The following is a 24,395-nucleotide window of genomic DNA, read 5'->3' on the forward strand; positions in this document are numbered from 1 at the left end:
CTATTAACCATCTCCGCAAACATTTGCTATCACCACTACAATGTTGACATTTTCTTGGGCTTGATCCACAAGAAGATTTAGGAAAACAATCTTTTTCAATGTTTTTCATACAATGCATAACGTCATGAGCTTCTGCTCGAGAGGCACCGCATACTTAGCTAGGTACGATTGGGGGCAGGGGACCGCCGACCCCCCCACCGGGCCGGCGGTCCCCTGCCCCCAGCTAGGTATGTGGTGCCTCCCGCACAGAAGCTCATGACGTTGAGGTAAGTCACAATGTGGGAATTATTGTGAGAATTTGTCCAAAACTTCTTGTGTGAGTGCAAGGTAAGCCAGGCAAAGCATTCTCGTATGTATTTGATCTAATGTGTAATTTTCATATCCTACAAGACTTGAGCATGTGACCATCGACTTAGAAGGTTGTGCCTCAATCTGACTCCTCTACTCTTTACAGGGGTATGCTTGTAAGTTTTTAACTATATCTGTGGTTAGTTTTTTGTATACGCATACACAAGATGGAACCCTTCACTGCACTTCAACATAAAACCACCAGTCAACATGTACAAAACCTCCTAAAAAAGCACAAACATTTTCGCAAAGATCAAAACAGTCCACTGAACTTCATAATAGCATCACATGCACTTAGTCTAGTATATAACATTGCTTTCATCTTGTGCAGACAAAGAGACAGCTCCCCATGTTTCACTAACACCTTCCCTTCCAAAAGCATTTGGAACTTATTTTGGTCCAATAAAATAACATCGAAATCTAGAATGAATTCCCTATATTCTCTTGAAAGGTAGAATTCTTCTTCTAGCATTAATAAGAAATGAATGCACTGCTTTGCCCACTTCCCCCTCCTTTGGCTGACTCTTCAACACTACTAGAGGCTTCTAGATGTATTTGAAAGTCAAGAATGGAATTCCTGGGTACTTGAAAGTGGAGTTATTCTTCTAGCACTTCTTTACTATTCTTGAGAATGGCCAATTGTAGTGAGTCGATTTAAAGTATATGAAAAGTTAAAATTGGTAAAAAGTAATGCAGACTTATAGATGTATACATATGGATAGAAATATATACACACATGCACGTGCGCTCACACTTGTAAAGATAAGACATCTATTTTATATGTAAGGTGCGTAAGGCACACCCACGTACAGTGCACATGTCGATATACCCATTTATTGTCATTTATGTTTGTATTGGTCTTTCCAAAAGTTTCAATGCATAAGGACCAATATGGTACTTTGGCAACATGAACATATGCACAATCATACAAAAAAATCTTGATCTTCTACACTTAGCTTTGCTTAATGGTTAACCTACCTTCTCAAGCACTCGCTCATGAGCCATGTGGTGGACAATTTTTGGTAGACTAAAGATGGTTTTGAGTTCAATGGTATACAAAGATTTGTTGTCATCGATGCAAATGATACAACTGGTCAAAGAACTAGAGATGCCCCAGCATCATGCACAATGTGTAACACCCTTGATTAACATTGATATTGGAGATAATAATAACTATAACACTTCCAAGTATGTGGGCCCAAGAGATCAGTCAACTCCTAGGACATGAGCATATAGTTTTGAGGCAAGCCAAAATAACCCATCAAGACTAATATAACTTTGGATGTAACCAAATTCCAATCTTATAAAAGAATACAATACCACATGTTAATGTCACCATGTCTATGGCCCGCTGTCTAAGATTGTGAGGATAACGCAAGTAAATAAGGCGCTTGAACCGTCTTCATTATTGTATCATGGTCCAATTATCATGGATTCTCCTACACAACGATCACTTTGATGTCCCTTGCCCGAAGCTTGGTGTCCAAAGATTCTTAGAGACAAATGCACTACACTATTGGATCATGCCCCTTTCCTTTACACAAACCACATGTATTCATTCACCATGTGTGGTAAAACTGGTTAACCATTCCTCCTTCATATATTGGACATAGAGCTCAAGACTCCCCAAAAAGGGTCCTTGGGATTGCTACATTAAAACTAGCATACAATACTAAGTCAAGGATAAAATAAATATCACATTGAATGTGTCTTACCAGCCAACCACCACCCTCTACTGTTATCCCCACACCCCCTATGCCTAATTTGCTCACATATGTTTATGTGGGGCCTTTATGGGGTCCCCCACATGATGTACCGACATAGGCCCCATATAAGACATGATCATTAATAAGCTCATCTTGTATTATGGCTTTCATGTCAGTGAGGACAACCATGACAGAAAATCTTTCAGAGAACTTATATTCACCCATGTAGTGATGAAGAAGATGGAATATTAACGCCCAAAAACATAAAAGAAAACATCCCTCAATACCATGATTTTACATTTTGTAAAGCTTCATGTGGGCCTCCTCACCTGCTGTTCAATCCCCAATAAAGTAGATAAAGCAGAGCGCATGTGTGAGTGGTCTTGTCCATATGGCGGACAAATGTGTACATACGTAAGTATAGCATACAAAAAAGTGTGCACGTGCAGCATGCGCGTGTGCGTGTGAGTGCTCGCTCTTTACCCAAGCAAAGCCAGTGTCTCACATGAAAAGCCCTCAAACATATAGCCCAGTGGAATCAAGACAGTACTCAAAATCTTCTAAGTGAAAAAAAGGAGGTCTCGCCTTTTAAAAAGCTCCATTAAAATGCTTGGGAACGTCATTGTTCGACACACCAGGTGTAAGCATGACTTATTCCAACGAAGTTCAAAGTTTTATCTTCAAACTAGCACATTTCATTGTAGTTCATGTCCATGTCCTCAATTTGCACAGGCAAGTAAATTGCTGCCACTCAACTTTCCTTTTCAAAGAAAAAATAAGGCATAACGCCGTCGCCATTAAAAACTCCCCTCAACGATTGTGTTCCTTCACAAAAGGGGAATTCTTTGCATCTTCAGCTGCACACACAAGCATGGCATACGAAATGAGCATGTGAACCTTTACTGCGAAAGGAATTCGAAAGGAGACAGGAAAAGCTTTTACGTGTTAATGACAGTGATAGCTTCAAGATAAGGGCACCAGTGACCGCAAATCCTAGTGTAAATGGCCACAGGCGGCGTGCCTCCTTAAGGGCCACCCTGCCATATGACTCCAGCGCCATCGCACTTCTTAAACTGCCAGAAACATGAGCACACAAAATTAGCAGTTAACTATCCCAACCTATTACTCAATTGTCAACAGCTACAAGAATACATAATTCAGAATGGTAGGCCAGAGCAGAGTGAACGAATTTGAAACACTATACTGTCCACTTATCACATCAGTGCTGCTCTACATGCGAGCCAAGATATACATGAGGATGTATATTTGTCAGTGTGTCATAACCCTAAAGCCGTAACTACTTGGACCTCACCCTAGGTCTAGCATGGACTTGAACATGCGTTTTATACTTCCATACACATGAAGTGTAGCAGCATAATTCAAGTACATGACCCGTACAGTTTCCAATTTCAGAAAAATAAAGAGATTGTGACGTGCACATGGGCTCGATGTGCCGTGTGGACATGCTAATATGACTCAAAGCCAAACCCTAGACCAGAAAACCCAAGGGTAACTAGTCCTGGCACCCTTGTGGGCCTGTTCACGGGACCTGCATGTCCGAACAGTTCCATTAGATTAGTTAAAACCCTAGGGGAGCTAGTACCACCACCCTTGTGAGCCTATTCGCAGAATATGCATGCTTGGAAAACTAGTACCAGCACCCTTCTAAGCCAGTTTGTGGGACCTGCATGCCCGGACAATTCCATTAGATAAGTTCACAACCTTGCACGACCCTCTTTGCGACATGGTTGTATGAGGTGCGCGTGGGGGGGGGGCATAATTCTAGGGTAGTAGAAGCGCATTTGTAACCGGCAAGCCACTGGCGACGCGGTGAATCAACAGCAAACACACATCAGAACTTGAAGCATGATTTTAGGGTAGAAGAAGCGCATTTGTAACAATCAAGCCACTGGTGAGGCTGTGAATCAGCAGCAACGGAACTTGAAAAACTGTTAACACTTGGACTTCAAAACAGCTCCAGTCAAGACGCGGTAGAGCATAGTTCTCTACCCAGATGCACCGGCCCCTAAGTCAGGTGCCTTTCGCTGCTTGTTATATGAATAATCCACAGAGTTGCAACTGCGAGGGGTGTGCAACCATGCACATGGCCAAGAAGCGATAGATACAAAAGCTGATGCCCCTAAGCGCTTTCACTGTTTAAAACACAAGCCCAAAGCTTTACAAGTCAACTGCTTTCATAACTGCACACCAACAAGCGGCCAATCAAACTAGCCAGAGAGAGAAAAGAAGAACGTGCTGCTTGCCTAGGGTGGTGTAGCTGTAGGCACTACAGCCAACAGTAGCGGGCGAGGGCTGAGGCAAGAGCGAGAAAGGAGAATCAGCCTGCTCTGATACCAGTGAAGCGTGCCACCAAGTAGCAAGCAATGGTGGCAAGCTTCAGAAGCGGGGAACACACACACACGTCTCAACCTCCCCCTTCTCATGACCCATGAGGGCTGCCGCCAGCCTGCATGGGTAAATCATAGTCACAAGGGACGCATTCCGGGACAGGGAATGGGGGACAAGGGACGGGGCTCAAATGGATTTTTAGTGTAAAAAAGAGGGCGGGATGGCAAGTGGGGACGGAAAAGTGGGAACGGGAAGCCCGAAAAAGAGCGTCCCCTGTTACTACGGGGTAAATCCCCTTTTCATTAGACACTTGGCCATCTTGGCCCTTATCCATGCTCTCAAGAGGCGATTCCCACGGTGCACAACCCCTAGCCGTAGTGTGCGCATGCCCTAACAATAAGATACTTCACAAGTGGGCTGTCACATCAGCACACGTAAATCACACGATGATTTGCAAAGGATTTGAGAGCTGTTCTCACAAACGGGAGCACATAACAATATAAAATATACCTAAATAAATGGGATTTATCACTTAATACTGAAGCCAAAGGGTATAGAGAGAGAGAGAGAGAGAGAGTGAGAAGATCAACACAGTATTGGGGACCAGAAGATTGGTTGGTCCCCCCCTGTAAAGGTATCTTTATTACTGGGGAGAAGTCTATACAAGCACTTAAACTGATTGTATTACCATGTTTGTTCTAGAATAAGACCCGATGGTTCCTAGAAGCCTCACCTTCCTATTCCTAGGGCAGATCCCTATTCCAAAGAACTTCTCTTTCTTATTCCGAATCCTCAAGAACCAAGGTTCTTGCCTCTGGATCTTACCTTCCAAAATCAGGGCATAGCATCCCTCTATCCAATTTCGACTCTATTCCCAATTCTGTAGAAATCCTAGCAGAGACTCTACTTTCCTGGACGCACAGTCCTTCCTTAGAAGTCAACTTCCGGATTCCGACTCGAGAGTCTTAACGTTCTCAGATTCATGAATCTACTTCCCAAACTCGTATACAAAACCCTTGGGCTGCTCTAGCTCTAGTTCCTAAGAGCACTTTTCTCCTGTAGAGGCTCATGCCTTCCTTTGCTCCTACTCCCTCGCAAAGAGGAAGTACTCCTACAAACAAATAGTCACAGATCAAAACATGAAAACGTTACCTTTGGAGTCTCGGCGCTCGAGACGCAACTCGGTTCTCGAAAAGCAATTCCGTAGAAGAAATCTCGTTACAGAGAATATTCTCTTCCAATCCTACACACAGAAGAGGTGTGGCTGAAAACGGAGGAAAACAACAGCTTGTCACGATGGAAACATTCCCCGCAGGCACTTCTTCGCGATGGAACTCATCTACATCGTTTGGCGTAATCTGGTACACTCGGGGCAGCCATGGCCATCACCAGCGGCGTCAACTTCACGGTTGAAATCTGCAGCAGCCCATCCTTCTTGCTAGCGCTGGCCTTTTCTCTTCCTGTGAGTGAGAGTGCTTTTATTGCTCCTGGTAGCCAACAAGAATAGGGAGGGTCGACCTAGCAAAATAGGGTTGAGTTGGGGGCGCCTAGATCTTGGGAGAGAGAAATCACTTTTGCACCTGCTAAAAAGAGAGAGGAAGTGGGGTGCCTTGGTTTTTGCTACTTAATTTGTCAGATGGCTGCCAACTTATTAAGTGGGCGGCCGACCACTTTTAAAAATAGTCTGAACCTACTAAAAACTCAATAAAACCTTATAAGCTGAAAACAATACTTGCACGGCACTTTCCAGACGTGCAACCACATACACAACAGATGTAATGCAGAAATAGACCTCTTTGCGGAAAAGCATTTGTTTTCCCGAAAAGCAACCCCCTTTCTCAGAAAGTATCTGTTTTTCCTCAAAGTTTCCTCTAAACCCATCTTCATTCAAGTGCTTGCTCATCCTTGTGCACAACTCTTAACATAGTTCGGAATTTTTTGCTAACTATGGATATTCCCTTTCCGATGCTCCCATCACCCACCTTGTGACGCATCAGGAATACCCATCACCTAGTCCATTCTCACCGAACTTACGGTACAATCTCCTTCGTGATACTCTATGTCACCCATCTTATGACGCATCAGAGATGTCCGTTCCCGAACGGTCGAATACTTCTTCTCGATGATGATTGTCACCCATCCGATGCGACGCATCAAGATTCAAATATACTTGTTCCTGGTGGCCTTACAGATATTTTTATTCATAGTGCTCCCGTCATTTCTTTGAATGACGCACTAGGAATATCTGTACTAGGATGACTCCAATGAGAAAAACCCTCTCACTTAAAATTCCAATAATTCATTTAGAATTATTTTTCCTAGTGTCCCAAGCGAGAAAAGCGCACTTATAAATCCAATAATTCATTTCGAATCACTTTTCTGTCAGATAAAGATAATTTAGCAACATCCCTCTAACTTATAAACAGTTGTGCTCAACTGTAGAGGTGCAACTGAACTGCCCGAGGAGAAACCGGAAAAGTTCCAAAACGTGCTCAACAATGAGTCGAGCTTGTTCTTTCTCAAAAGAGAACTTGAAAATTCAATTAAACAAAAATTCAATAATTCAATACTTAACTTACCAATTTGAAAGTAGATGGGGTACTCAACTCCATTAGGAGAAATTCATGTCCTTTCTCTAGTGCCTCCAGGATATCTTTTCACCAATCATCAATCTTACGAGTCACATAGGAACTCGTCATTCGTATTTTTCAAGCAGATCGAAAGTTTCCTTATCCAAGTATCTGTTAACTCAATTCCGTCTTTTCAACCTCGAGAAGAATAATCTTCCTAGAAATCAACCTATGTATCTGTCCTTGCACGTAATCCTGCGCTATTAGTCCTAAGAATATTGAACCTCTTGGATCCTCCCGCCTAGGGCACGTCCAAATTATAGAGCATTGATCTCATGTGAGGATGCCTTCCTTTGGCAAATAGAGTCTGCCATCTCACTAGTAGAAGTTCTTGTTCCTTGCCTTTATTTAAGGCTCCTTCCCTCATAAAGAGAGTGTTCATTCACTTGTGCAAAAAGCACTATCATATCTTCCCTTACCAGGTAGGGAATGTGGGCTTAGATAGTACTTAAGCTTAGAGAAAGCTCAGAATGGTTCCTTCGTAATGTCCTGCCCGCAGTAGCATGTAATATGTGGGAGAATTACCGGATACCATATCAATTATTGACCTTTCGGATGGTTGATCAAACAAGTTCATCGCATAAAACAATGTTTCAACTCGATTCTACTCTCATAAACACTCGACAGTGATTGGTCTTGGTTAGACATATGCATCCCTCATGCAAAAAAGAAAAACGCACTTTTTGATTTCCTCAAAGATGTAACTTTGATCAAAGACTTGTTCTCTTAATTGAAGTTCGAGGGTCTTTGTTCAAAATCTGAGGAGTTAGATTGAATTTCCTTACTCCAAACCTTTATCCGGATAGGAACGTATCCTTCGAGGAGAGATAAGAAAAATTTGATGTTTTTGTGTTCAATGGTTCCCATCCGTTATCCGGATTAGATTCTTTGTACACTAAAGTGTACAATTTCAGCTTGGATGGCTGACAGCCACCATCCGCTGCAAAGTATCTTGTGGATGCATCTACGAAGTTCGGGTGAAACTTCTTCATTTTTTCTTCCTGAGAGAGGGCCAAGAATGAAGCCACCTTTGGAAGAGTGAACAAATACCTGTTCACGTAATCTGTGCAAAGGCAACTTCAAACTGCCAAATGAAAGCGGTAGCTTTCGGGACATTTTCCCTTCCATCAAAACTACCAAACTTGACTTGAGTGTTCCGAGGTCTAGAGAAACCTTCTTCATATCCTTCCAAAAATGACTGGATTTCTTGGCTATGGTTCTGGACTTGGTGTTCATTGGTATTTTGAAAGAGGAATGAGGTGAGACTATGAATGACAGGGAAAGATCTTTCAGATTTCTCTGAATTTCAAGAGAAAAATTTGGGTTCTGAAGGATCTCCAACATTTGGCTCCCGGATCCTCTAGATTCTAGAGCATCATGCTCTTGTTGCCTTCTAAGAGAATCCCAAGTCTTGTCATCTTCCTGCAGAGAGAACTCTACAAGCTTTCCTAAGGGCTTAGGGTTCGCTTGCTTACTTCCCTCTTGGCTTGTCATGGCTTCTTTTCACATCTTCCCAAAGTCGTCCTCCTTTACAAAGAAAGAGAGAAGACCATGCTCTAATACCACTGTCACAAACGGGAAGCGCATAACAATATAACATATACTTGGATAAATGAAATTTATTGAAGCTAAGGGATATATATATATATATATATATATATATATATATATATATATATATATATATATATATATATATATATATATAGTGAGACAGAGAGAGAGAGAGAGAGAGAAGCTCGACACAGTACTGGGACCAAAAGATTGGTTGGTCCCCCCCTGTAAAGGTATCTTTATTACTAGGGAGAAGTCTATACAAGTACTTGAACCGATTGTATTACCACGTTTGTTCTAGAATAAGACCTGATGGTTCCTGGAAGCCACAGCTTCCTATTCCTAGGGCAGATCCCTATTTCAAAGAACTTCTCTTTCTTATTCCAAATCCTCAAGAACCAAGGTTCTCGCCTCTAGATCTTACCTTCCAGAATCAGGGCATAGCATCCCTCTATCCGATTTCGACTCTATTCCCAGAGTCCTCTTCTGTAGAAATCCTAGCAGACTACTTTCTAGAATGCGAAGTCCTTCCTTGGAAGTCAACTTCCCGATTCTGACTCGAGAGTCTATCACTCTCAAATTCATGAATCTACTTCCCAAACTCGAATACGAAACCCTTGGGCTGATCTAGCTCTAGTTCCTAAGAGCGCTTTTCTCTTGCAGAGACTCGTGCTTTTCTCTGCTACTACTCCCTCACGAAGAGGAAGTACACTTGCAAACAAATAGTCACAAATCAAAACATGAAAACATTACCTTTGAAGTTTGGGCGCTCGAAACACAACTCGGTTCTTGAAAAGCGATTCCCCGGCAAAGATCTTGTCACAAAGAATCTTCTCTTCCAATCCTACACACAAAAGTGGTGTGCTCTCGGGTTCCTTCTCGTGAATCAGCCCCGTCTACGACATCTGGCTGAAAACACAGAAAGATAGCAGCTTGTCATGATGGAAACATTCTCAACGAACACTTCTTTGCGATGCAACTCACCTACATGGTCTTGGTGCCATTTGGTACACTCGGGGCAGCCATGGGCATCTCGAGGCAAAATGACTATGTCCCAATGGACTCGTGGACGAGTGTCAGTAGAGCCATCCATGCCACCCCACAAAAAGTTGCGTACAAGGCGCCTTAAACACGCCATGATGCCCGATTGAAGAGTCATGCGGATGTGGTGAACCAAGCCATTCCAAGAAGAACTTGATTTACCACAAGGGCTCTTCCAACCAAAGATAAATGCAAGGACGATCAATGGCGAAGTTTCGACTCTAGCACGGGTGCAAACTGTTGCTCAACAGACACATCAATCCCAATATGGAAACCCAAATATTTGCAAGTCTGGCCTTTAGGTATCCACGTGAAATTATCATGTGCACCCCAGTGACAATCTTCGTCTACTCCTACTAGAAAGCCAAAAGACTTGTGCCAATTTATGAGAGCACCACTCGCCATGCAGAAGGTAGCAAGGCATCCCGTAGACTGTCGAAGGCGGGTGTGTCATAACGAACAAAGAGCATAGTTTCATCAGCAGATTCCTGATCCAACAAATCTGGTGAGTCAGCCAATGGCATAGCAAGACCTCTCAACTGTGGGGTTCATTGGCGCAAGAAGAGAGACATGACCTCCACCAAAAACAAAAAGAAGTAGACTGCCAGGGGGCATCCTTGGCAAAATAAACAAGACAATGGAAAACAGCGTCCAATGTGGCCTCTAATTGTGACAGCGCTAGAAGCAGTACGGTATAATGAAGAAGCACCTCTAATCCACTGTAAGGGGAAACCCATTCTTTGAATTGTGCCCTCCAAGAAGGTGTCACAAGACGGGCACCACGTGCCAATAGAAAAGAACAGACTGAACAAACTTTTAGCACTTCAATAACAACTAAACTGAGAGAGAGAGAGAGAGAGAGACGACACGCGACACAGTGGCAGAATTCCACCCCAAAGAGTATTGGCCCCAAACCTTGGCGCCCCTTTCGATATTTATTGATTATTCGCAAAGTACAACAGCCGGGGAGCACCTGCTCAGCAATCTGTACGCTAAAAAGTGCCGGAGAGGGCCCCCAAGGCTCATATTTAAAGGCCCAAAGCCTAAAAGCATCAAATATGAAAAGCTGACCCCAAAAAATCACTTTTCTAAAATTTCTGGATTTCCCTAAAAATCCGCCGTGAATTCCGAAACGTCCATACAGGTGCCCCACATCATCATATTTTGATGTGCAAAGTCTTTTGAGCGTGTTCTGCTTTATTTTTAATGCATCACTTGGGGCCCCATCGGACGGGGTCCCCATAAGTTGGTAGGACTTCTTCTTCTGTTACTTGTTTTCTAGAATTAGGGTTTGCAGGTTTTAGGGTTAGGGTTAGGGTTTTCAGAATTAGGGTTTTAGCAGTTAGGGGTTTTGGCAAAAATTAGGGTTAGGGTTTTTGCTCTCGGACAACCACGTCATCACTTTGTGACACTTCTTCTGCTACTTGTTCTTCTTAGGGTTTAGGCCCCTCGACCGGCATCTGTAAGTTGGCTCCATTCTTTAGGCTTTGACACGTCAGCAGTTTGTTACATCTCCCCTTCTTGAAAGAGAGTAATCGTCCGCGATTACAGCATATCTGCAAAACAACTCAAGTTAGCTCAAAAATTTCCGAGGGACATTCCGAGGGACGATCAGTTTGCTCTTTTTATTAAGGAGTTAGCTTCCATTTCAAACAAATTCCAAACAGGATCACCAAGTTCTCAAACAGATTTGAAACTTAAAAAAGCAATCTCAGCATCAGTCGAGCTCGAAAAGTCAACTAACTTTTCATCCTGGAACCTGCACCAAAAATTAGGATTAGGTTCCTTCCATGAGGTCGTAGCCGAGCACAGCATGGTCCACCAGCTCTTGGACAAACAGTGTTGCTTTGGCGGCGATGGTAGTCCCAAGATAGCAATCGCACTAAACCTCCAAGGTCATCTGCTCGTGAAGGGACATCTACTGAGAGATGTCGAGAAATTTCAAGATATAATCTGTTAGGGTTTCCATGGCAAGCATTTCAAGATACCCCACTCTGCCAGAAGTTGCACTCCGAAGGGAGATGTCAGAAACCATATAACTTCGGGCAAAAATTTTCTTGAAAGCTTACCAAGTACTTCGAGTATGCTGCTTGGTAGCTATAGACATCAACATCCGCATGGCACTGCTTCTGAGAAAAAAAAATAGTGACTTGAAACAAATCTGGATCCTTCTCTTGCAAGTCATCTTAATTGGCTTATACCCTATAAGACACTGCGGTGAAGACGGGAGCGCGCTCGATGCGCGATGAAGTAAGGGTGGGAGTCACTAATAAGCCCGGGTTGGAGAGCGAAGATACCTCGAATAAAATTCCAATAGCTCTGTCTGCTCATTTGTAGGACCGGTATGCTTTCAGAAAAGCACACGACTGATGCTTTGATACCACTGTCACAAGACGGGCACCACGTGCCAATAGAAAAGAATAGACTGAACAGACTTTTAGCACTTCAATAACAACTGAACTGAGAGAGAGAGAGAGAGAGAGAGAGACGACACGCGACACGGAGTGGCGGAATTCCACCCCAAAGAGTATTGGCCCCAAACCTTGGCGCCCCTTTCGGTATTTCTTTATATTACTGCTGATTCGCAAAGTACAACAGCCGCGGAGCACCTGCTCTGCAATTTGCGCGCTAAAAAGTGTCAGAGAGGATCCCCAAGGCTCATATTTAAAGGCCCAAAGCCTAAAAGCATCAAATATGAAAAGCTGACCCCAAAAAATCACTTTCCTAAAATTTCGGGATTTCCCTAAAAATCCGCCACGAATTCCGGAATGTCTGTACAGGTGCCACATCATCATATTTTGATGTGCAAAGTCTTTTGAGCGTGTTCTGCTTTATTTTTAATGCCTTTATGTCACTTGGGGCCCCATCGGACGAGGTCCCCATAAGTTGGTAGGACTTCTTCTTCTGTTACTTGTTCTTCTTAGGGTTTTTAGAATTAGGGTTTGCCAGTTTTAGGGTTAGGGTTTTCAGAATTAGGGTTTCAACAGTTAGGGTTTTTGGGTAAAAATTAGGGTTAGGGTTTCTGCTCTCGAGCAACCACATCATCACTTTGTGACACTTCTTCTGTCTTAGGGTTTAGGCCCCTCGGCCGACATCTGTAAGTTGGCTCCATTCTTTAGGCTTTGACACGTCAACAGTTTGTTACAGAAGGCCTAGTCTACTTTGTTATAAGCCTTCTCAAAGTCAAGAAGCATGAAAGCTATTGGCTGATCTATCCGACGATCCCACTCGCTCGCTTCATAGAAAGTGAAGATGTTATCTAAGATACAACAGTCTTGCCCAAAACCTCTCTCTCTCTCTCTCTCTCTCTCTCTCTCTCTCTCTCTCTCTCTCTCTCTCTCTCTCTCTCTCTCTCTCTCTAAAAGAAAGAGTGATTTCTACTACTTGAAATATCTCTTAGAACGCCTAAATGGTGCCAATTCTCAGGACAAGTAAATCACTGATTACACAGCTAGCCCAAAGGAGACATTTGGAAACTAGAAAAACTAGATACAACTAGGCACATGGCAAACTATAGAAAATTAAAAGCAAGGGTAAAAAAAACTTCTTCTAAAAAGAGTAAAAAGTGCCTTGGCAAGCTAAATGGAGAGAGGATGACAACAACCTCTAAAAGATAGGCACTCCAGTGACTCCACCAAAAGCGAACTTTACTACTAAATATCAAAAACCTGAACCACCAAAAGCTACAGAAGTGAAAAAGGAAAGGTACCTCTACGATGGCAAGAGCTTGAACGTTAGGCATTGTTTGCCAATAGCAAAAGGCAATGGAGAAACACAAGGAAGAGAGCAATCGATCACGAAGATGAGGAAGAGAGGCAGCTAACATCACCAAGAGACTAAAAGAGGATGCCACAAAATGAGCAATAAAGCACTACACTCGAGCTCACTAGGAGCTATCAACCGGGATAGCAACCAATCCACTTACTCAAGGTGGCTCCTAAGGACCAGAGTTGGGGAGGGAACTCCAAGAAGACAATGAAGGAGGCTCGGATGACGACAGCCTTGAAACTTGGCAGAGCAATTCGCGCTCTCTCTCTCTCTCTTTTTTTTTTTTTGGAAAAAGTCAGGGCTGTATATTACTAAGTACAATATAACCCCCAGTGGATGCCAAAATAGCCTATCACGTGGGGTGTACAAGCTGAATGTAAGGAGGAGAGCCACTATAGTGACTACTCGACTAGAACAATCTCATGGTGGTCAGTGTGAGGAGTGGAGGAGAAACCACTGAGGAGGGGCATAATGCCAAGTAATCTGACCACCTGTCATTGTGAAGAAGAGTGGGGGTCGAGCCCAACGCCGAAGGAAGGCAAATCGACGAGTCGGCTGCTCGAGATGGACCTGAGGAAGAATCCCACTGCCAAATCAGTGTGTGAATGATATCCAGCCAAATGGAAGTGAGGATGTCCTGAAGGAGCTGTGGAGCCGCACTGAGAATGTGAAGACAACGAGCTCTCCAAACATTCCATAGTGTAATACTAGTGATGACTGAAAAAACTTCGTGTCTCTCTCTCTCTTTCTCTCTCTCTCTCTCTCTCTCTCTCTCTCTCTCTCTCTCTCTCTCTCTCTCTCTCTCTCTGTGTGTGTGTGTGTGTGTGTGTGTGTGTGTGTGTGTGTGTGTGTGTGTGTGTGTGTGTGTGTAAAAGAGTGGGGCTTGCATCCTAATGCACGAGCAGCTAACATCTCTAGCAATATGCGAGAGTGAAGTGCACGATACATCCAATATTGAAGCCCTAGAGAATACTAGTGAGCAAGCACCTTCCACCAAAAACAATGGAGAAGGTAGTTCTAACGAGCCTTCACACCAATGCGGAAAATGTAAGTGATACTTTTGGTCGCATAATAGATAGCCATATTTTTGTCCACAGAGGTGGATGATCACACTGTGGCATTCCAACGCCTCCTTCCCCGTATGCCCTTGTGTCAGCTCTTGCAAAATCTTGCAATCCGCACAAATAGCAACCACATTGAGGATTTGGTTTCATCTCTCCGTGACAAATTGTATCAACCAACTATGGCATGATTCATCATTACAGAGAGCCTTCTAGGATAGAGGATGGGCTGCTGCAGATTTCAGTCGTGAATTCGATGCTGCTGGGGATGCTTTCCTCGGGGACGGTGGAGACTAGAGTGCCGGAGGCCCATCTCTAGCAAGACAAATCTGAGTTCAACTATCATGCTTCGGTCTTGACTCGGATTGCCACCGCAGATAAAATAAACAAGGATTTCTTCTCACATTTTCGAGAGGGCCCTATTGGAAGTACTCTAAGAGCGCTTAGGGATGAGTATGGACTCTAGTACTTTGTATAGAGACCTTGATGTTGTGCTTGCTATGGCCCCTGATACTTTGTATAGAGATGTTGATGCCCTCTTCATTGCCAGTTTCATTATTGATGTTTTAACTGCTAGAGAGGATTTTGGTCACATGTATGTCAGGTGGTGACTAAAGAGATGGTCACATAATCTTGATGCCTTTCATGCTAACTAAGATGCATGATGTTGTTCGTGGCATTGAGAGTGCCTCTTGTCGAGGAGAGGATGGATTGGTGTATGTTACTATTGTAGGGTTTGCAACACATCTATGAGATTGATGAGATGCCTGCTGGGCTGATTTCTCTTATACCAAAGGGCGGTGACACATCCATTCTTTGTCAATGGAGGCATATCACATTCTTGTTTTGCATGAAAAAATATTGTCAATGTGTAGCGAAAAGGTGATTTGGATGACGTCGGACGATCAAACTTGCAACTACGAGCAAAAGAGCTCTAGATTAAGGGTAGCCACCGAATCTCTGATCTACCGTAATGGAACTCTTCTGAATCAGCCTCGAACAATGGGTAGCGCTCCGTGGCACGAATGCATGGCTTGGGCAGCCATCGGTGGATGCAAAATGCAACATTGCACAAGGGGAAGGAATTCCGAGATGAGAGAGATTGCAATATCTAGAGAGAGAAGTTGCAAGCCAAAAACCCAAGAGAGAGAGAGAGAGAGATCCCAAAACACTCCCACTGAATTGCACGAATCACGACGAGAATTTGAGCCGAGTGCCTATATTCTCCCACACCGCTCTCCAAAACAAACTCCTAAATGTGGACTCTCTATCTAACACTATAGTAGGCATGCCATGTAGTTTGAAAATGTGCGAGACATCCAGTTTAGCCAAGTGGTCAGTATTCACTTTCTTGTTTATTGGTACGAAGTGAGCTTCCTTGCTTAATCTATCGATTATTGTCCAAATACCATCATGCCCACTGAAACCTTTCTGTACGTTAAGAACTGATCATGAGCTCACAACAGTTCCATTGAATCAATTGTGATCAATATTCATGATTGGTTATCAGGTTCATTCGGAATCTGTCACTGCTCCAAAATCATCATAATCTCTGTTATCTATTCACAAATAGCAAGTTCTTCCATAAAACATTAGTTTCATTAAAAATCCATGATACTTGTCCGGTTCATTCTAGAAGGGTCATTGCTCGGGATTTCGTCATCCATTATCATCAATTTCACCTGTTATCTGCACACATCTAGCAAGTTCTTCGAGAGAATATTAATCTCATATAAAAATCATCTTCAAAATTCCTATTTCAAAGTTCTTCATTCACACACTTAGTTCATATTGAACACAGTGCTTCAATCATCTAGTCATCTCATCCGTCCAGAAGTCTTGATGCACCTAGATCCTTGTGTAGCCATCTCATCCTGCAAGAATTCTAGTCATCTCATTCATATGGAGTCTTGATGCACTAGAATCATCCAAAATGCATCATCATCCATTCAATCAAATTCATCATTCTTATCTCGAATCGACGGATCCATTCTTGGGCTTTCGTCGCTCTCGATCTCACCATCTTATCCTCGATTTCACCTGCAAAACAAGCAAGGAGATGGCTCACCTCGTTGCAAAAGAGTGGATGTCCAGCTCCATGCTTCCCAATCCATACATATGCGACTTCCTCGCTCCTATTTCCGGTTATTTGTCACAAACAATCAGATTGCCAGTACATCAGTATCCCTTTCAATGTCCTTTCCAATATATGGTTCATCTTTTGATCAACGGTTCTGTTCCAGCCCTTCTTGCGAGTAAAGCTTCCGCTTTTCTGCACTCATCTGTCCTTTCAGCTTTCCACCCCGTCCTAAGAGGAGACTCAATGGCCTCAGGCCATCTCGAGTGAATCTCATCAATCGAGTAATTCTCAGGTGTTCGCAAATCTCGCGTCTCTGGAGTACTTGATCAACCTTCGTGAAGTGTTTTAAGGGATTCTCTCGTGTGTCATGTCAGATTTCCAACTTGAGCTGCCCCAAGTCTGTAACAATCGGCTTCCTTGCCGAGGCTTGCCCACCCCCACTTACTTGCCCCCCACGTGTTGACCTCCATTTTCACCCCTGCCCGCAATCCATCCTCGCCTTATCCATCATCCCGCAACGTCTTTTGGGTTCAAGTTCGGTATTAGCTCCATCGACTCTCTCTCTCTCTCTCTCTCTCTCTCTCTCTCTCTCTCTCTCTCTCTCTCTCTCTCTCTCTCTCTCTCTCTCTCTCTCTCTCGCGTATTATGGCACCTTCTATGGTTATATCAAAAGATCTACAGCGTAAGATACGTGATCCTTTCGAGGTTCTCTCGCAAAGAGGGGCTTGCGGCTGCCTTGTAGGTTGTTCCTATGCTCGCGTCAACATCCGAGAGTGGCTCTTTTGCACTCTAACTGGTTCGGATAAAGGCAAAGTGGAGGATGTCATCTTGCTCGACAGAGTTACTTTCATGGCTATTTTTTCATCAAAGGAACTTACCTCTAGGGTCATCAGCCATACTCCTCTTGGCGTCGCGGACATATTAGTTATTCTGCATCCGTGGTACGAGGATTTTACATTAGCCGCTTTTGAGAACAGATGTTGAGTCCAATGTATCCAATGAAAATAAACTTTCCAAAATTGCTTGCACAGTTTTGGTTGCCAGACATGTTGAGGCAGATGGGCTCTATGTTTGGCATACCATTCATGCATTCAATGCAAATGCAGACGTCTGTGCCATCCATAAAAGTGGCTACTACCCCTTCCACAGTCTTTCCAGATTCCATCACTTTTGAGTGGAAAGGGGTGTTGCTCTCGTAGAAGATAGTGGTTATGGGTAGATCAAATGTCAGGTGAAGCGGAAGTGTTTTAAGGATTAAGCTTGGATCTAGTACTCCGCACAAACACAAGGTTACCTAAATTCACTTGAAAGGAGAAACTGAACTAAATGAAAGAGAGAGAGATGCACAGAGAGAGAGAGAAGGGACGACACGGCATGTCGGGTCTTGACCACCCTCAAGGGCCCCCTTGCTCTGTTGCCAGAGCAAGTACTTTCTTCATTTTTTTTGCACAAATGTTGATACAATGAATGCCAAATGCTTAGATGTTGAGTTGCTAAGATGCTAATGGGTACTTGATGCTATTGATGTTGGGTACTGATAAGGTATTCAAGGGTATTGCTAGACGCTTGATACTGCGAGGCTGAGGACTCGATACTGCAGGTACTTGGTACTGCGGGTACTGTTGGGTGTTGCTGGTGCTCAATACTGCAAGTATTGTTGGGTATTGAAGACACAAAGGTCTTGATGATCTCTACGCTGAGCTAGGCCGGAGCCAACCAAGCCAAAACGAAAGGGGTGCTAGATGTTGGGGTAATGTATTGTTGACGACGACGACGACGATGAGGGGTACTTGAGCTACGGTGCTGCTGAGGTGCTAATGGGTACTGTTGGAGGTGCTTGGTACTACGACGCCAACGTCGACAACGACGACGAGGCTGTGGGCTGATCTGCTATCGCCGAGAACAGCGGAGGGCTGAAAATTGAAATGATGAGGCTGAAATCTAAAAACGCTGATTATGTCAACATTGGAATCCGACGAGTAAAGAAGTGGCTAGGCTCAGTTAAGGTCATTTAGGTCCCGCGACAGGACTTTATAAGTTGGTGGGTACTAGGAATTAAACCAAAAGGAGCAAATTGGACACATGGCAGTAGGAGAGCAACCCGCAAGTAAACTCACAATCAAAAGACTCTCATCCCAAGAGGGGGTGCCCAAAATTGAGGCTGAGGCTGATTTTTATTGATTGTGAACACAAAGTGTGTGTGAGTAGTGGGTGCAGGTGATCACAGCTTTAATGGAAAGCTTGCCTTCTTCCTTGTCTCATGCAGCGCAATGATTTGCTCTCGCGCATCTCTCTCCCCCCTTTGTAGTGTGCACATATGGTAATGCCCCTCTAGTTGGGCTTCTCACATAACCATGTACAGTTCTGCGGGTTTTATGCGCGTTTGCCAAGGCAAGAGCCTCCTGTACAGGAATCAGATTAGCTAATTGCATTTCCCTATAAGTAAGCACAGCTCCATCACGAAGGAATGCGAAAACGGAGAGTTTTTTCGCGTGAAAACTCGTTCAGTTTACAAGGGAACTGTCCCATTGTGTGCGGGAGCTTCTTGAACACGTAGACGTGTTTGCTCCGCTCAAAACAATGCGAAACAGAGAATTACAGCTTGCTCTCGCACATCTCTCTCCCCCCTTTGCAATGTGCACATATGGTAATGCCACTCTAGTTGGGCTTCTCAGATAACCATGTACAGTTCTGGGGGTTTTATGCGCGTTTGCCAAGGCAAGAGCCTCCTGTACAGGAATCAGATTAGCTTATTGCTAATTCCCTACAAGTAAGCACAGTTCCATCGCAAAGGAATGCGAAAACGGAGAGTTTTTTCGCGTGAAAACTCGTCCAGTGTACAAGGGAACTGTCCCATTGTGTGCGGGAGCTTCTGAGAACATAGACGTCTTTGCTCCGCTCAAAACAATGCGAAACAGAGAATTACAGCCTGCTGTATTTGCAGGTTTAGGGTTTCGCACCTAACCTGCAAGGTAACGCCAGGGGAGCCTCAATTTAGACAGAAAAGGGCAAGTGACCCTACAAGTGCGGGAGCTCGAGGGCTACCCACAGCAGTGATCGGCACACGAATCAGAGCGCAAAACAGAGAATTACAGCTTGCTGTAATTTTTTGCAGGTTTAGGGTACCGGCCAGTTTTGATGCCTATAGGTTGCAAGAGCTTCAGGGAAGCTAGGGAATCACCGAACAGGTGTTTTGGTGCAAATTGGAGGCCAAAAACAGAGATTTCAGTGTGTAGTAATTTCTTGCCAGGTCTTGTAAAGTACACTCGTGACATTACCCATTTTGACCATGGGAGAACATAGCTATGGATTTCATCTTCAATCTTCTCAGAACTCTGTCTTGCACATTTTTTGGTTACATGGGATGCATACATTTGTTGTAAGGATTCTAGGTACTAATCCTTGATTAAGTACTTAAAACTCATGATTAAGACTTAAGAAACTTGAACTAAACTCAGAAACAGACTGAGAAGACTCTGTGTTTGATTGATTGAAAGTGTGATACAAGGGCTCCTTATAAAGGAGACGAACAGGTACATATGAAAAGGTATGACCCTTCACAAAGAGACACATCCTTTAGGCGAATAGACATGTCTTTAGGCGAATGGACACATCCATTCGATGAAGAGCCGAAACCATGGTCGAAGGGACATGACTAGTCGTCGGAGTGTGGCTGTTGGTGAAGAGGTATAACTTTTGAGCGAAGGGTTGTGACCATTCGAGATTAGAAGTCCTCCCAAGTTAGTCACACTTCGCATCTACATCTGTTTGAGCAAAGGGTTGTGACCATTCGAGAACAGGAGTCCTCCCGGGTTAGTCACACTTCGCATCTGCATCTGTAATGATTCAAGAAGAGTGTAACAAGTCACAATCGTGATATTTGTCGTTTGACATAGAGACACCAGATTTACTAGCTTGTTTTGGAGAGTGGGGTATGAGAATGTGGGTATTGTACTCAGGTTCTCTTCGATGTTTCATGCGTAGACTGATGGGTAGTCAAAGACTACCAGCTTAGTGGTATTGGAGTTGTTGAAGTGCTTACATCTTTAACAATAAGTGTCAATGGGAGAAGTATTATTTGCTATTGGTGGAGTTTGCAACAACACTTCATACTTCGATAGGAAAGGCACCATTTGAGATTGTCGAGGGTGGCGAGGAAGGTTCCGTATGTCTTGTGCACCAAGGGCAAGATATTCAAGGCATTGCCGTGACTCGGAGCTCAAGAAAGATGATTGGGTGCTTCTTAGGTTTGAGATGACATGCCTAAGAAAGAACAAAAATAAGGAGAGGCTTTTTTCAAAGCTAAGTATTCTATTCTATGAGCCCTTTTAGATTTCAGAAAAGATCAACAATGTATCCTCCTGACTGAAGTTGCCGGATACTAGGAAGATTAACAAAAGTGATGACATGGCGACTAACTGGTCTGAGCTCTCATGCACTCTTAAGTGGCTCGGACGAAGGCAAAGTAGAGGATATAATCATATTTTCCTCGGTGTAAAGAGAGTTCCCATGATCATATTTAGAGTACAGGTTTCACATGACTCCTTCTGGACGAGGGAGGTTGTCTATGATACCATACAAGAGCAAACAATGGTAGAGGCTAATTACTTTATGGATATCAGACAGTTTGCAAATTTGTTTAAGAGCCAATTTAGAGAGGCCTTAGGGAAGATGGTTTTTAGAGAGGCCTTAGGGAAGATGGTTTGGTCAGAGAGATGTCCATCTGAAACCTTCCCTTGGCTTTTGAGGTGGACAGTGAGTGGGTCCCCCCCGTCTTTCTTTCAGTTTGATTGTGCTACACATCCGCTTCCTTATTTGGAGTATATCATTAAGAAATGTAAGAATGGATGCAGGTGATTTTGGGGGCACGGCCTAGGGGCTTCCCTTGGCGTTTGTGAGTTGCTACAGGAATTTTTTACAACGCATGCTTTATATTAGTCAGATTACCAGCATTGGACTTTGTGGTTTTCGCTACATCGTCCAAGGTGGACAGAGCTTTGGGCAGATTTGTGTAGACTTGATCATTATCCAGATAGCTACACTTCACCACTAGGTTAAAGTATCTTTACCCATAGATGTTTCCTGTGGTTTGTTATGGGACTTTCCCCCATGATTTCATTGTACATCCGTCAAGGTTTTATTGCAAAAAGCCCAAAGGCATTACAATAACCCCAAGGTATGACTTCCTACCAACGAAAAAACTCCTAGAATATGACAAGATTCAAAACCATGGAAAAACCACCAGTGATCCAGCGAAAAAATAAACGGAGATACTGTAAGAAACTCGATGCAAGGGAGTAAAGGACGTCTGTAGAAAAGAGCTACAACATAAACACACCACCAGAAAATTGTGTTCGGAAGGCCAAATATTCCACCAAAGGATCCCCAATGTCAAACACCAAAGCTCAAAGGCCAAGAAGCGAACGCACTCCAACAGCAGACTTCTTCTCCACCGTACACCAAACTACTTTTGAAGATTGCATCAAAAGCTGCATGAAAACACTAATCAAGAAAGGTCCCCACTGACTTCCTTCAAAATCTTTACGAATGCACGAGAAGTGAATGAAAGAGGTAGAGAGACGACCACTCGCTTGCATGAGCAATTTCAAAAAGCACAAGTCGATGAGGAGGAAACATTTGCAAACAAATCTTCAAAGGATGACACAATTCCTAAGAAAGAAGTATTTAGCCCTTGGGATTGTGATTTAATAGATGCACACTTGCAACCCATTGTGCTACTGCAAATAAGGAAAAAACAAAACTACTCTTTTGCAACAATTAAAATAAGATCCTCGCACAAAAACCATGAGGTTCAATGTTGTCTTATCTATATACACCGTCCAAAATCTAAAAAGTTCAAACAAATTCCAAAATCAACTATTTTTCTTAGAAGCTTCCAAAAGCTTGTTGTATGAGCACTCAAAGCATTTATGCAAACATAGATGCATTTGAGTGCTCATGTAGTACCACCATGAAAAATTTAAGACATGAAATATCAAAATGAGAAGATAAGCAACAAAAATACTATTGGCGAAAGAAAAAGAAACTCACCAGTTGATAAGAGTTAGTTGTTCACAATGAAAGATTCGACTAGAAGCCAAACTCCTTGTGAGCTGCAACTGAGCACAAAGCAAATAAAATGTCTTTTATACTCGTTTCATATCATCCAAAGAACTGTCCAATGTCTCATTGTCATCATATCTTGCTTATCATATTAAACCATGCAACTCCTTTCCCCCTCCCTCTGCCTGAAGCTCACAACCCAGCCACAAGTGTGAATACATTGTGACTACGCAGAAGAAGGGAGAGAGACAAGAAGTACATGGGGGTGTGGACTCTAGGAGACAACGAGCAGTTGGGAATGTTATCTAAAGCTCCAATGTGCACATTGGGTGGTCCTGAGTTATCAGTTACCAATTACCCATGAGCATTGAACCAGTTATCAGTTATCCATGAGCATCCATTGATACTTAAATCAGTCAAACCATTTGCATGCCGGGATGGTTGCAAACTAGCAATAAAGCAGGGCAATTGCACAGTAGGCGATCACACGTTGAGAGAATTCAAGGCCATTGGCAGCAAAGCGACCCTGAGCAGTGTGTGGGTTGATCTCAACAACCCTTGGATACATTGGCACGTAACTTATGCACTCATGCCAGAACGCAAACACACTCACGACCGCAAGCGCACACAATGACAGTGTTGATTTATACAAGACATTTAAGCAACGAGACTCTCTCTCTCTCTCTCTCTCGCGCGCGCGCGCTCTCTCGAGCGGCGAGCGCGCAGCCTGCGCACGGAAGGGGGTGGACAGACTAGAGGGGAGAGTCATACCTGAAGAGCACGAAGCAAGCAGAGAGAAAACGTTTTACGCCGAGGGAAAGAGAAGAGGCCTATAGGGCCAGTTCGGACTACGCAAGTGCATCAAGCACTTTTCTTCCATCACTCAATTCACACTGCCCATAACAGCTAAATCTGTAATGTGAAATCGAACGTCCTCGCGCATCTGGTGCTGAGGGGGGTGTCAAATTGGGACACCCGCCCCTCTCCCATTGCGTTGTGTCGATCAAAACACAATCACATTGGGCTTAGCACAAGAAAGACTTCCTGCAGGGCGGGAACCAACAGCGATAGCCAAATGGTTGAAGTCCCGCTTATGGTGCTGACTGTCAGCGTTCCAGACCCGTGAGATACGCTCCCTTCTTAGCTTTTTGCAATTGGCACCCATGGGAAAAGTTGGCCGTGGGGGTTTGCCCGCCCCTCTGACATGAGTGGGAGGCTATCTTGCACTTATTATTGGTCAAATGGCAGCCCGTCACATCAGCATGGCCGCTCATTGCCCGTCCCAATGTGACACCCCCCTAAAAAGTGCACGCAGCTCTTGTGTTTTCGAGAGGGTGAGGGCGCCCGACTTTGTGGTGGGTCCGGAAAACCCCTCTTTTTTGTGTAAGTGATATGAACATTGTTTTGACCTTATCTCCTAAACCGTTATGAATCAGGATTAACCTTTTGAATCAGAGATTACACATATCATTTAAAGCATTTTCTTTCTATAAGCCGTGTGAAATTTTTGCTTGGTGAAGAGTTATGGTCAAAATACAGCTTGTTGTCCGTTACAGTAGTCAATATTTTGGACTCTGCACTCCTTGGAGAACCACTATATAGATTTGTCGGATAAGAAAATCCACTTCGTCAAATCAAAATCTTGATTAAACATACTGATTAATGTATTTAGATCACCGTCATCACTTCATGAGTGTGAGTTATTAATTGCTCTTTGTACATGACTGCTTATACGTGTGTTGAGTTAAGGTGGATTAATAAGACTAGCATTCATGATTGCAAACTTGATAATTAC

The 24,395-nt window shown here is 43.6% G+C and overlaps 1 protein-coding gene across 1 annotated transcript; it reads right to left on the minus strand.

Moving 5' to 3' along the window:
• Positions 1–2,612: 2,612 nt before the first annotated feature.
• Positions 2,613–23,456, minus strand: LOC147437085 (ATP synthase small subunit 6-A, mitochondrial-like). The gene is made up of 4 exons (XM_086486554.1): positions 23,372–23,456; positions 22,589–22,656; positions 2,997–3,127; positions 2,613–2,911 (listed from the first exon to the last, which is right to left on the minus strand). The coding sequence occupies exons 3-4, from the start codon at positions 3,112–3,114 to the stop codon at positions 2,865–2,867; spliced, it is 165 nt and encodes a 54-aa protein (XP_086342680.1). The 5' UTR covers positions 3,115–3,127; positions 22,589–22,656; positions 23,372–23,456; the 3' UTR covers positions 2,613–2,864.
• Between the last annotated feature and the right edge of the window lie 939 nt (positions 23,457–24,395).

Source organism: Adiantum capillus-veneris, chromosome 17 (genome assembly GCF_014529385.1).
Source record: "Adiantum capillus-veneris isolate H3 chromosome 17, ASM1452938v2, whole genome shotgun sequence".
Lineage (NCBI taxonomy): Eukaryota > Viridiplantae > Streptophyta > Polypodiopsida > Polypodiales > Pteridaceae > Adiantum > Adiantum capillus-veneris.